Here is a 13,604-nt window from a genome sequence, read left to right on the forward strand (position 1 = left end):
CTTGAATGACACATTATATATTGTGTAAAACTAATCATAATATCAACATTGGGTGTAATAATATGATTTTATATTTTAACACATGATAAATATAACATTTAATTCATTGTAAACGTATTGGTTTTATTTGGTAAATTTTACTTTAGTAAATGCAACAAAAGTTACCACAATTTCCCTGTTGTATATGTTCTATCTGTAGAAGAATAATGTATGTTTTTCGTCTCTTATTATAACTTTGTATTATTGAAGTTTATGTATCCCCATTTTACGTTTTTTTAACACTATTTTTATTTATTTCTTAAAGTCATATTCTTGTTTCTCTGTATCGTTATATCGAGTATTTTTCTGAAATGTTATATATATATATATATATATATATATATATATATATATATATATATATATATATATATTTTTTTTTTTTAAATGTAATAAAGGTGTAAAAAAAAAAAAAAAAAAAAAGAAAATCTACTTCCGGAAGAAGCCGACGAGATCTCTCATGAGCGCCGAGGCACAAGACTGAGGATGAAGCAAACCTGAGGCTGAAATTATTTGGTTCGTGTGGTGGTTTGAACTGCGAGAGTGTGAGTGTAAGTTGACGGGCATTGCACTGTGGTGCACTGGCAAATGTCAAAGTTATTTGCAACTTTTTTTAGCACACAAAGTCACTGCTTTAACTGTAGCGACAACGCGTTTGACTTGATGCTAGCTAGTGTTGCTAATATTAGCTCTGCGGCTAATTTCAGCTAGCCAGTGTGTTGATGTTTCATTTTGGAGGTTGTCAAAACACCCTGCTAGAAGACCACTTGGATAACGTTATAGACACATGTGTCCCCCGTTTTTGCACACTAAACTACTTAAAGTGCACATAATGCACTGGGGCCAAAATGAATGAACGAGCTCACGTTAAATAATGTTAAAGCTTAAGCAGTGAATGTGTTCGCGCCACCGCTGCAGCAGCACAAGTTCAGCTTTAAGTCATTTGTAAGTTCTTCGCTAACTTTGACGATCCGCTGTGCTAAATAACTACCAGTAATACAGCTTGTCTGAGTAAACCTTGGTTCTGTCCATCTTTTCAGTCACGACATAAGGGACTGCCAAAGAGAAGAAACAAGCAGAGGGTGTTTCTGCAGAGTCCAGTCCACTGTGGTTGTTTTTCTACTGTAATATAATCTCTACACGCACAACTTTGAGGCACCTGCTGTGTGAAGTTACTTCCTGCTGTTGGGTGGCAGTGAATTAACGTGAGGAGCTAAAGAGATGGACCAGAACAACAGTATACCACCCTTCCAGGGGCTGGCCTCTCCTCAGGTAACAACACTAGTTTCAAGTATTTTGTGGTTAAGACATTTTAAAATAAATGTTCCTTCTCACCAACGCAAGCTCCTAGCTTGCTGTAGCTGCCCAGCACATCCACGTTAAAATACTTGAAAATAGCTAGCCAAACAAGCTTAACATGTGACTATTTGAAACGTGTTAAGTCTGCTCTTATTTCAGTTACTTGTTACTTTCACAGGTAATATAGATATATAATATAATACACCAACGTTTTGAACCTACACCTCAACCCATATACCAGTGTTATTTAGATATTCATTCATTTATGTAAAGTGATGCACAGTGAAAAACATTGTGACAGTGGTGAATTTTTGCATTATCATTTGTCAGTATATTTTGCTGCTGGAGCTGCTACCCCCGCGACCCGATACCGAACACTTTCCCTGATCCACGAAGATGGATGGAGTATATTTTGCACCTAATGTGGCTTTTCTGCTCAATTCCCAACTCTGTTTTTGTTTTGTTTTGTGTCCTTGCGCAGGGTGCCATGACCCCAGGCATGCCAATCTTCAGTCCTATGATGCCATATGGCTCAGGTCTGACACCCCAGCCCGTCCAGAACACCAACAGTTTGTCTATACTGGAGGAACAGCAGAGGCAACAACAACAACAGCAGCAGCAGCAACAGGCACAGCAGGCAAACGCAGGTACAACACACACTATAGTCATATTCCATCCTTTCCCAGCGTTATGAGGTGAGATCATAATAGCCCTAGAATTGGAGTCCTCCCCATTTATATTTATTATTCTGAGGAAATAAATGATCATCCACGTCTGAACTGTAGTTTAATTCTAACCGGTTCACATGAAAGAGGAAATAATACGTTCTTTATTCTCCAGGCCTTCCTGGAACGTCGGGGCAGACCCCTCAGCTTTACCACTCCCAGACAGTTGCAGGCACGACCACCACAGCGCTACCAGGGAACACCCCGCTCTATAACACCCCGCTGACACCCATGACCCCTATCACACCGGCCACACCAGCCTCGGAGAGCTCTGGAATAGTACCACAGCTACAGTATGTATCATATCAAATGGAAAAGTCGTCAAAGTATCAGTTTATGCCACTTGTATCAATCACACTTGGAAATTGTCTAGCTATACACACACACACTTTCCCTTTGTTATGTTACCTTAGTCAGTGGTAACTGTTCAAGTTAAGCTCGAACAATTCTTTCTTCTTTCTATGTATCTTACTTATTTCTTTCTCTGTGCTTTTCTTATTTTCCCTACTTTAGAAACATAGTATCTACTGTAAATCTGGGCTGTAAACTGGACTTGAAGACCATCGCCCTGAGAGCCAGGAATGCAGAGTACAACCCAAAGGTGAGACTGCCACGCATTACAGTGATCAGCTCTATGTTTCTCAACAATGGGACTTTTTATGCGATGGGGCTTAAAGGAAAATTACCGCTTATTCCAACCTGCCGTATTTCCCATAAATGTTTCTATTGTGGCTCTTTGGGTCATGCTAACTTTGCACTCACCACCTATGTTGTAGAGTGGCAGGGAAATGTGGATTTGTCTATAACAACAAATATCAGGGCAACCAATCGCATAGAATTGCCAGAAAGGCTAACCGCATAGGGATTATCTACATCCCGGTCAACTTGCATGTCGTTTTGTTTGTGTCCAACAAAATGTATAACCAGATACCAGTGTTTACAGACATTTTTCATGGCAGACATTTTGACTTGTCATAGCAGGAAAAGAACAGGTGATACTAATTTTGTTAACGAAGGCTCCATTCCATTAAGTCTCCTAGTAAGCCTTGACAGTGAGCCATCAAGCACAATACCAGGACCCTGGAGCTAGCTCACCTAAATGGAATGCAGTCATATATAATGTTAACACCTGTGCTCTTCCTGCAACAACATGTCAACATGTCTGTTTGCTGTGATAAAGGTCCATTGTGCATGCTGGCTCACTGACCTGTCTTGGTAGGTGGCGAGTACAAAGTTAGCATTACCCATAGCGCCACTATAGCTACATTTGTGGGAAATCCACAAGGTTGCAAGGAATGACTAATGATTCCATGATCTTTTTTATTTTAGTACCGTGATGCCAAAATTTCTTAAAACTGAATAGTTGAAATGTTGCCAAACTATATTATATATTTATGCTAATCCCCCCACACAACTATATTAATGTGGAAGCACTGCTAGCTGAAATAATAATCCTGCTCCTTATATTTCCTGTAGCGTTTTGCTGCGGTCATTATGAGAATACGAGAACCCAGGACCACTGCTCTCATCTTCAGCTCTGGGAAGATGGTCTGCACTGGAGCCAAGAGGTCAGAATACGAGTTATTTGCTGATCTTTCATGTGCTGAAGTTCATAATAAAAAGCCATATTTTCACAGTAGCGATCTCTCTCTAGTAGGGATGCAAGCCTTGCCCCGTCTTTCAATAAAATGTTCTCTACCTTCTTGCCTTGTATCTCGTCTCCTTTCCTCTCCTTAATACTTGTCAAACTTTCTTTTTTTTCCCATAATCCGCCTCGCATCCACTCAACTCTCTAGTGAGGAGCAGTCGAGGTTAGCTGCCAGAAAATACGCTCGTGTGGTGCAGAAGCTCGGTTTTCCTGCAAAGTTCCTGGACTTCAAGATTCAGAACATGGTGGGAAGCTGCGATGTAAAGTTCCCCATTCGGCTGGAAGGATTAGTCCTCACACATCAGCAGTTTAGCAGGTCATTTTTGTTTGTTTTATGTCTTGTGTAGGTAAAAGCCATGGTTCCACATTTCTGCTTTATGACCAGCATATGACCACTGCGTTATGAGCATTTCCTGAGAGTGTAGATGGGGTTTATTCTTGTTGACATGAGTATCATCTGAAAGCATTTATGTGGAATTGTGTGCAACTTGAAATTTATGCATTTTTAAAATAAGCCAATACTTATAATGATTTAAATAACACAATTTGTCTGTTTCAGCTATGAACCGGAGTTGTTTCCAGGACTGATTTACAGAATGATCAAACCCAGAATCGTCCTGCTCATCTTTGTTTCTGGGAAAGTTGTACTCACAGGTAAGACCTGCTCCTCTCTGCTAATGGCTTCACTTCACTCATTATTAGTTCTGATCTGAAGTTAACGCCTTGCCCTTCTTATTTGTTGTTGTAACCAGCCTTGTGCTGCTCTTTCTCGGGTCACAGGATATTAAAAACTGATCGTTTGACTGACTCTTTTAATCTGCAGTTATTCTTTAGTCCTTGGGAGACACTGTCAGTAATTCCCACTCTTCAGATCACACTAATAGAGCTGTACTGGTTCAGGTTTTTTGAGGCGGATACTAGAGGTGTGACGAGATTAAGCGTGACGAGGTTTCTTGCGATATCGGTACACAAGTGAGGAGGAGCAGCCTTGAAATTAGCATAGAACGTTCTCCAAAGTTGACTCCGAGTTTACTTTTGCAGAGCGATAGCGGAAGAAAAAAAGCTGCCTGTAAAACCCAGCGTTAGAACGTCAGAGCTCTCTCTCTCTCTCTTACTTTTAATGATAATAAACAAAGAAATGTTCTCCCTTTGTCCTATAATGGTCATAAATCAGTACTAGAGTAGCCTACTTCCTTGTTTATTGCTGCAATTCATAAAATGCAGTGGAGGAGAAAAGAGCATCTGTCTTCACAAAAATCATCAGTGGCGTGTTTGATGGCAATTTATTTGTGCTTTAGAACGTAATCAATGTGAAACAATAGTAAAATAAGCTTTATTTCTCTCTGTCTACTGTACAATGACAAATTCAAGTACAAAACATTTGGTCTCAACTACTGCCAGAAAATGCTTGGTTATGTTGTAATCTTGGTTCTCTGAGTGAAGAGACTCTCTCCACCATACATATCATATGGAATAAGTAACAGTGTAACTGTTAGTTATACAGGAGAGAAGCCAGTTATCTGAGTTTGTGGCAAAATCTTTCAGTGCTCGGTTTTCATTTTGGGACTTTTCGATCTTATTTCCTCATTGTAGTTTTCTGTAAAATAGTGTTAAAGTCTCGTCTCGATCTCGTGAACCCAATCTCGTGTCTCGTCACACCCCTAGCGGATACTGATTAATATTTTAGGGTTAAAAAAATAATTTATAATTTTGAGAATTACTATAGATAAATAGTTGTAAACTTGCAACTTATTGACCATGCTGACGTATCGGTCAAGCTCTTCCCACAATCTACTATAACCTCCAATAGAACGAGGTAGAAATGGAAAAGATATTCCAGAACATGACGTCAATGGGTATAATGTTGGTTTCTGTCAGCGTTATAGGCATTGCCAGTGTAACTCATTGTAATGAATAATATGTGTTTTGGTTTTTAAGGTGCCAAGGTGAGAGCAGAGATCTACGAAGCGTTTGAAAATATTTATCCCATCCTGAAAGGCTTCCGCAAGACAACGTAGAACCTGCAGCTCCTTCTTTTACCTTATCTCCCAAACCCTGACTTTTTTTTTTTTTTTTTACTGTTTTTTACTTTACTGAGAAGTGTCAACTATATGTTGACTTCTAAAAGTGGACTGCTGTGTAAGGGCTGTTGTACAGGGATGCGAGTCATCATTGTTTTTCTGGGTTTTATCCCTCCAGTGTTTTCAGATTTTTTTTGCCGTGCTTTGATCACAAGTGATGGCATATTTTACACACAGACCATTCATTTCAAACCCTTTCTCTGTTTTTCCTCAGTTATTTTCAGCTTTTTCTGTTGTCCTGAACCCATCCCTGATTGTACATAAGACTGTAAAGAAATGTAAAAAGCGCTTGTTAGAAAAGAAGCAGTCTGAGGACTGCTTTTTGTTTTTATTTTAAGCCATTTTAAATAGTTTTGTACTTCACATTTTTATAAATCGTTCGCTCAGTCTCCAAATTGTATCAAGACATGTTGGGGTCTGTCAGAGCCACATTCCTATTAACAGTATTTGTTAAGATTTTAGTGGAGTGACTGTTAATCTCAAACCAAATTAGTGTCTTTTACATTCAAAACAATTGGATCTTGGTCCTAATTTCATAAGTGCTATAAGTAGATTCCTTCTAAATTCAAACATTTTGACATGAAGTCCAGTCTGTTAAGCAGTAACTGAAGGTGGATACTCTTAAATTTTAAATAAGTTAAACTAAATTGATCCAATTCCTGCTGCTGAAGTTGTTGGTAGAGTTCTTTGAGATGTTTGTCACTTGGTCTAGGTTCCTAAAACATTTGTACTTATGAATCAACCAGAATCAAAACATGAAGAAAAGACGCTGTTGGTCAGCCTCTTCTTTTACTCCTCGCTTGCATTCACGAGCACTAAAATATGGCAAATAAACTATGCATTGTGTTGCCATATATATATATTTTTTTTTTGACCATTCAAAAATATATTAAGTTTTCTTTTAAAGAATTATTATAGGAAAATGTGAATCTGTTGGTTGTTAAAATGTTTGGCACTTCTTGGTGCACTGGTTCCGGTGACCGTCAGTTTCACCATGCGTGTCTGCCACCTGACGTCTGTATGGGCAGCAGAATGGCGAAAGAGTTAAGGAATTAATACTAAACTACATCTAGTATATTTAATACTTTGCTCTGTGATTCTGAGTTTAGCAGTGGACAAGCAGGAGACCAGGAAGCCCTGTCCCATCTCAATGCAATTCTGCTTCTGAAATTGTTAATGTGCTGCACTGTGCATTAATAAATGTGTACAAACTGGCTATCTTGTTATACGCTGCTTCTTTTTCTACAGTAATGTTTTTGTGCTGTTTTATATGGAAACAGCATTTTTCGTTTTCCAGTGAACACAGTGTGATAAGTTTGCTGTCCTAAGTCTACTGAAAGAGCAGAGAGTTAGCGGGAAAGGCACAAATACGGTCATCTTGGTCACAATGTAGATATGTGTATGTATAGTTTTTTTTAGTCGTATCACTGAGTAAATATGCTGATATCGTGGTGGCTTGAGTTTTATTGAACGTGTGTGGAGACAACAAAGTCACGCTGCACATTGTATAGATTTAAGAAAGGCCAGAGATGGTGATATAATAATTTGGTTACTTATTTACCACTTGCTGTACATCAAAGCTGAGTATAATATAATTTTCAGCTTATTAAAGTAACTCGGAGCCACATCTGTGTAGGTTTCAACCCAGTGTCTTTAGTTATTGAAACCATTTACCAGGCTCGATCAGATTTAATTGATTGTAATATTCTGGGCTGATATTGATGTTTAAAATACCAATTTGGCCAATTGCCAATACCGATATTTTATTTTGGTGTCTACTCCTTTTGTGCCAGGGAAACAGAAAAATAATTATAAAAAACAAACTACCTTTAATATATCTATCTCACATGAAAAAGATTTTTTTTTGAAAATAACTGCTTTAAAAGCCTTTTTCATCTTTCAAAATAACATTTAGTCAGCGAAAAATTTATGCAACAAAATATTAAAACACTAGCCACTGCAATCGGTAAATTACACCTTATTTGACATATTAGGTGAAAAATAAGATGCAATCATTGCTGTCAACAAGGCGAATATCGGCCAATAACTGATGTTTGGCTGATGAATCGGCATATCTAGTCAAAACATAGCCTTTATTTCAAGTGAGGCTGTGTAACTGTGACAAAACAAGCATCAATTTACAACTTTAATTCCTAAGCAATAAAATGCACCTTTGTTCAATTAAATAGACGTGGAGTTTTGCTCCTACAGCCTCACTGGTCTGCAATGACCGGTATCTTATGGCAGCTAATGTTAGCAAACTTAAGAGAGATATTGCTGTGTAACGTTATTCGGCCAGTTTGCTGAATTAATAGCTCTTCTTTACTTGCGCTACTCATACATTGTGTTTTAGCATTTATCATTATCTTGTAATTGCCACAACTTGTTTTGCTATTCAAAAGTTACATAGTCTCTTTAAACTTTCTTTGCTAAATTAGTTTCATGTAGCACAAATATGATCTTTCTGAGATGTATATAACCCTTGATTTAATTTATACCAGCCAGTTAAGATGACATTGCATAATGTAAGTGGGGGACATAATTGACAGGTCATATTTTAACTGTACGTTATCTGTCTTGGACTCACAAAAGAATTGCAGAAAATCAGATGAATTTTTGTTCAGATAACTTTGTTAAAAAACCTTATTGTGTGATAAGGCAGAAGGTCATATTTTATTTGTTTTGCTGACTATAAGCTTTAATATACAGTATCTACTGTATTTTGTAGCACTGATAATGGGAATAACCCACTAACCAAATAGGCCAGAAATACCACTGATGCATTGCATACATAGAAAAGGTTTGGATGTGGCAAGAAACCAGAACCAGAATTCCCGTTTGACTATCTGAATTTAATTAATCCAGGCCATGAATATCCACCCTCCAAAAACATCTTCATTGTCCTTGATAGTGTAGGAAAGATAAGTGTGATCTCTCTGTCAGCTGATTTTTAAATAGATCTGTGTGTATAATCAGTTACAAGAGCACTAAATAAGGAGTGACACCAATGCAGCTGTGATTACTCAGGTCAGAGTGAAAACCAGTTTCCTCACTGCTGAGTCTGAGCTTTCATGTGCATCAGCGTGACATATATTATGTAGATTTAATCTGTGTGTCGATCTGAGCTGAAGTCCTGTTTCCAAATGAACTCGGGGCAATACTGGTCGTCATGGTTACAGCTGGCAGAGCACGTGTAGACAGCCAGCGTCCCCCAGTCGATGCTGGCTCCTATCGAGTCCACACACAGACTGTTTAACAGCTGTGGCATCACCTAAAGACACACACAGGATTATTACATGTATATGATATACACACTGTGCAACAACTGGACTGTCACCTGTGTGGAGAGTCACTGACACAAACTGACACATACATAATCCAGCACTCTCCGTTTTTCAAACAAGCTGAGGAACTTAACATCCATTACGTAACTTACGTGAGTTCTGACATGTTACATAATAAGTATTTAAACACAAAAGTTCAAAACTTTTGTCAATATGGACATGCTGTATATCGTTTGATTGGTCAAATTCTCTGCAATTCAATCATTCAGTTCATTTTACTGAAATCATAAGCACCAAAGCATTATTCATAATCTTAGTGCTCATGCTATTTTCTTCTTGCCCACAATGAACTGTGGAAAGAAACCTCTGGACACAGTTTCAGATACAAGACATAAAGCGGTCCCCAGAGGGATAGTAACTGCACTTACACGTAAACTTTGACTAAATCAACCATTGCTATTGACAGTTCCTGCACCAAATGTTGGACATTTCTGAACATTTCCACAACTCAAAAACAGGTGATGGTCCACTTAGTCACTCCGAATAACAAAATACACCTTAACTTGGCTGGTTTCCCATCACCAACATGCACACACACAACTTTATATACTTGGCCCACAATAAAAGCATGTTGGCATTCAAGACTGTGGTGAGTGAGAAGGTGGAAGGAGAAGAAAGGACTACCTGAAACTCAAAAGTCCTCTTGGCACCACAGGTGCATGCTGGGATATCTTGATCTGAAGGGATGTGCTGAGAAGAGACCCACAAGGGGCAGCCCTCTCGACTGTAACGCACCACCTGAACATAACGTAACAAAACACTGTGAGATGGACACAACTGTAGATCCTTTTAACTTCACATTGTCAGTGTGAGGAGGGACTCGACTTGATTGTGTTCATTCAAGTCTTTTCCATGTTTTTTTTCTACCTGGTGTGGTTCTGGTGCGATCCTCTTTTTAAACCGCTGGAACACTTTGTTGTCTTCGGTCTCATGCATAGCCATCTCCTCCAGGTCTGTCTCTGCCAGGGCTGAAAGAAGCAACAGAAAGTCAAGAGTGAAAGGAAAAATAATGTCAGTGAATTACTTCAATAACGTGACCAGTACTGTTATAGTTATCAGACATAATTAAAAGCTTACTTTCTGCTAAGGAGGGACAATCAACACTCGCTTCCTCTTCTTCTTCTTCAGCCTCCTTTGTGTCTCCCTCCTTCTTGTCTTCTTCTTCCTCAGGTTCAGTGACCAGCTCAGACTCAGGGAAGAGGAAGGTCGAGGTTGTAACAATGGACGCTTCTATACAGACAGACAAAGACACAGCAGAGACATTAAGTCTTCCTTGTGGCTGGAATTGACAAAAAACTCTGCAACTCTAAACTCAAGCTGGAATATGTACATGACATCTGAGTGTATTGAGGGGAAATATACGTGTCATTTCTAGTCCAATACACACACCTTGGTTGCAACACTCCCTCTTGTGTGTGTGTTTCCAGTGGAGGGTCTGGTGGTGTTTTCCGCAGTACGTTACGGTGTGACAGCGGGAGCAGGCTTTGTTGCCGGGGCAACCGCACACCCAGCATAGTTTAACTCCAGAGACGGACAACACACTCTGGTCCGGTTCAGGATCGCTGGGGGGTTCATCCTCTGGGGTGGGGGGTGGGAATGAATACGTCATATTGAAGCCAAGTCACTCTTAAAATACATAAAATCCCCCTGAAAATTCTTTCCTACCGTGTTGTATTACAGTTTTTTTCAATTGCCACATGTGCAAAACTCAAACCACGGTCTGCACTACCAACAGTCACCTGAACTAAACAGTTCACATCTCCTGCACAACTCATTCCAAGCAACACAACTCTTCACACACGTCTCAAAACAGGCTCAGTGCAGCCAAACACTATGAACCATCCTCACCTAGATAACACCATAGATATAGAACAATATCTATGGATAACACACACCGTCACTCACAACACACTGAGAGTAAAAACACTAGCAGCAAACACCAATACAGAAAATACTAACTTTTCATCTTTACAGTTTGAGTGACTTCACACTACTCAATAGTTTCTTTAAAAGAAAAGATATAGATTTTATAATATACCAATTTTACGTAAGGTAAACAAGAAGGAATGAAAATCAGCAATTTGTTTCAATATAGTATTTTGTCTCTAGTAATTTATGGAATTACTGGAAAAAACCTAAAGGTGCATAACAGTAACAAAGAATAGTGTGACTAATCCTGCCTCTCTCCAGCATCATGTGGCAAGTTTTCTTCATCACATTGGATGTCTGCATCATCTCTAAATACAAATGAATGTGGTGTTTCCATTGCTTTCACCTCCATTACTTTCTGAAAAACAGTAAGAACGCAGTAGTATAGTAAAGATATAGTGGTTTTCACATTTGTTTTTATAGCTGTGTAAGTAACCTCAGACATCTTACCTGGACATATTGGTATCTTTGCTCTTTTACCTGTTTCTCTCAAACGGTACAGTGTATAATTGTTTCATTCTTATTTGGTGTTTGTACACAAAAAAAGGCTTTCTGAGCTTTCTCTCGTATGTGTTCACTAACTAGTCTAAACCAAGACACCTGCTTAGGCTTTCAGCTTTGGCAAAGAGGGCAGCGTATTACATCAATACAACAATAAATACAAACAATACAACAAACAAATATAACAGCCACACACTACAGATGAGAGAGCACAATAAAAATAAAAAAAGCAATATAAGAAAACAGTTGTAATGTATAAATAGGTACCATATTTAAACAATTTTGGTGAGAGATTTTAGGAGCAATCACATTTACCCAAAGTACTATTTTCTCAATCCTTTAAAATGGCTTTAATTCCCATTGCTGACAAAGAATTAAACTTTTACTGACATCCTGACCAAATACACCAACCTGGTGGAGGGTCGTAGGGGTAGAACTCATTCCTCCTCGGTAGCTGGCATCGGAGAACTGAAAGGAAAGAAAAATTGACAAAACTATATTTACTCTTGAAAAAAGCCACAGACAACAGATAAAACCTGAACCTCAATGAGTGACGAGGAGAGAATGTGGGGAAGGGAGCGAATAAATCAAAGCAGATAAAAAACTAAAGAGTTAGTCAGTCCTGTTATCAACAAACATTAAAGGAACAATAATGTTGCAGGTACCTTTCAAACAGCGGCTGTCGTTGCACATGTAGCACTCATGAGTTTTGCAGCAGAACAGGAAGAGCGTTCTGTGGAAACTTCTGTCCTGACCAGAAATTGGTGCGTAAACCTGCAAGGAAGATGGAGGAGGTAACTTAGTACTTTATCTGGTTTTATATGGAATAGGGCTGAGATGAGTATAAAGAAGTTAACTACTTGGCGGACATAAAAGTGAGTAGAATTGCCAGTTTGTGGTTAGGTATTATTTTAAGAGGAAATGTGCCTTATATCATATTATGTCTCTGCTTTGACATGAATTTCTAAGTTTTTCATGGCAAATTTACTCTTGAATTGTGTGTGTGGGCCTGTGTTTTTCTATCTGGGTATATTGTTAGATTCAAATATTTTATTATGTTGTTCCCTGTCTTGGTTGTAAGGTACTGTTTAAAACTTAAAATAAGATTAAATAAATCAAAGTAAGCAGCTGATACATTTTGAACTGACAATCAAACTGTCCCCAAGCGCTCAACGAATTTCAGTTCGAGATTAATGCATATACATTCATCAATGTAGACATTTCAGCTCTGAACAGGAAAATATCCACATATTTTTTTCAGCAATTTTCCTTTATTCGTCATCTATGAAGCAGCTCCAGGGTTTCTCTCTGCGTGACATTATCACTGTCCAGAGTCCAGCTGAACCCGCTGTCTCCCTCCTTTCTCCGAGACACTAACCTGCAGCAGGAAGGCCATAGGCAGGCGGCATATCTCACACTCCAGCGCGGCCGGTGAGGGCAGGCCTGTCTGGCTGAGCCACGCCGGTTTCCCCCCGACTTTACTGGGGAACTGCGGGGACAGAAGCCGCCAGGGCTCCGCCTCCTCCAGGAAACCCAGAACTACCTCCGCCGAGGACAGGTTGCTATCACCGGACATTTTAGAAAGGAGGTTATCTGTCTGTCAAGTAAACAGTTATGTTAACAAATGTCCAGAAGAAACGAAGAGTTCTTCCAACATCCCACAACACAACCATGGGTGGGTGTATGGTATTAAGAGAACACAACACATGAAACGCAGGTGCAGTTCAGAAAAACGTCCGTGAGGAAACACTGACCAGCTGGTGTTTCGTTCCACAATCCTCGAGGCTCTCGTTGTAGAAATATGATTATACACTATAAAGATTCATATATATTTGTATGGTGTGTGGGGGAACATGGTATTTAGTAGCTTACCTGGCACACTGATACCAAGGTTATTGTTTTTTTTTTAAGGTTTTAATGAGGTTTTATTATTGTGTCATTTCTTTTTTTCAGTCTGTCCACAAGATGGCGGTCAGTAGCATGTTAAAAAGTTTCTAAGGCTAATTAAATCTTGGGGTATTTAGCACTTTGTTTGAGG

The 13,604-nt window shown here is 39.0% G+C and overlaps 2 protein-coding genes across 3 annotated transcripts; one reads left to right on the forward strand and one right to left on the reverse strand.

Moving 5' to 3' along the window:
• The first annotated feature begins 455 nt into the window (after positions 1–455).
• LOC116060634 (TATA box binding protein) lies at positions 456–7,008 on the forward strand. 2 transcript variants are annotated; one of them, XM_031314312.2, is made up of 9 exons: positions 456–590; positions 1,080–1,311; positions 1,820–1,985; positions 2,179–2,356; positions 2,577–2,664; positions 3,540–3,631; positions 3,860–4,027; positions 4,271–4,365; positions 5,650–7,008. In XM_031314312.2, exons 2-9 carry the CDS (start codon positions 1,261–1,263, stop codon positions 5,727–5,729), a joined length of 918 nt encoding a protein of 305 aa, XP_031170172.1. In that variant the 5' UTR covers positions 456–590; positions 1,080–1,260; the 3' UTR covers positions 5,730–7,008. The 2 variants fall into 2 exon arrangements, with proteins under 2 accessions (XP_031170172.1, XP_031170173.1); XM_031314313.2 differs by having other exon boundaries at positions 462–584.
• A 1,615-nt stretch (positions 7,009–8,623) lies between these two features.
• On the reverse strand, positions 8,624–13,333 carry pdcd2 (programmed cell death 2). The gene is made up of 8 exons (XM_031314311.2): positions 12,945–13,333; positions 12,232–12,340; positions 11,978–12,034; positions 10,526–10,714; positions 10,214–10,366; positions 10,004–10,104; positions 9,761–9,874; positions 8,624–9,063 (listed from the first exon to the last, which is right to left on the reverse strand). The coding sequence occupies exons 1-8, from the start codon at positions 13,140–13,142 to the stop codon at positions 8,896–8,898; spliced, it is 1,089 nt and encodes a 362-aa protein (XP_031170171.1). The 5' UTR covers positions 13,143–13,333; the 3' UTR covers positions 8,624–8,895.
• Positions 13,334–13,604: the final 271 nt, after the last annotated feature.

The sequence above is a fragment of the Sander lucioperca genome, chromosome 3, assembly GCF_008315115.2.
Source record: "Sander lucioperca isolate FBNREF2018 chromosome 3, SLUC_FBN_1.2, whole genome shotgun sequence".
Taxonomy (NCBI): Eukaryota; Metazoa; Chordata; class Actinopteri; order Perciformes; family Percidae; genus Sander; species Sander lucioperca.

Excerpts from the sequence above, each read along its gene's own strand:
- LOC116060634 (XM_031314312.2), top strand. The coding sequence starts at position 1,261 with ATGGACCAGAACAACAGTATACCACCCTTCCAGGGGCTGGCCTCTCCT. Across the intron at positions 1,312-1,819 it reads AGGGGCTGGCCTCTCCTCAG|GGTGCCATGACCCCAGGCAT; the intron begins GTAACAACACTA and ends GTCCTTGCGCAG. Across the intron at positions 4,028-4,270 it reads ACACATCAGCAGTTTAGCAG|CTATGAACCGGAGTTGTTTC; the intron begins GTCATTTTTGTT and ends TGTCTGTTTCAG.
- pdcd2 (XM_031314311.2), bottom strand. The coding sequence starts at position 13,142 with ATGTCCGGTGATAGCAACCTGTCCTCGGCGGAGGTAGTTCTGGGTTTC. Across the intron at positions 9,875-10,003 it reads TCGCACCAGAACCACACCAG|GTGGTGCGTTACAGTCGAGA; the intron begins GTAGAAAAAAAA and ends CGTTATGTTCAG. Across the intron at positions 9,064-9,760 it reads AGAGGACTTTTGAGTTTCAG|GTGATGCCACAGCTGTTAAA; the intron begins GTAGTCCTTTCT and ends GTGTGTCTTTAG.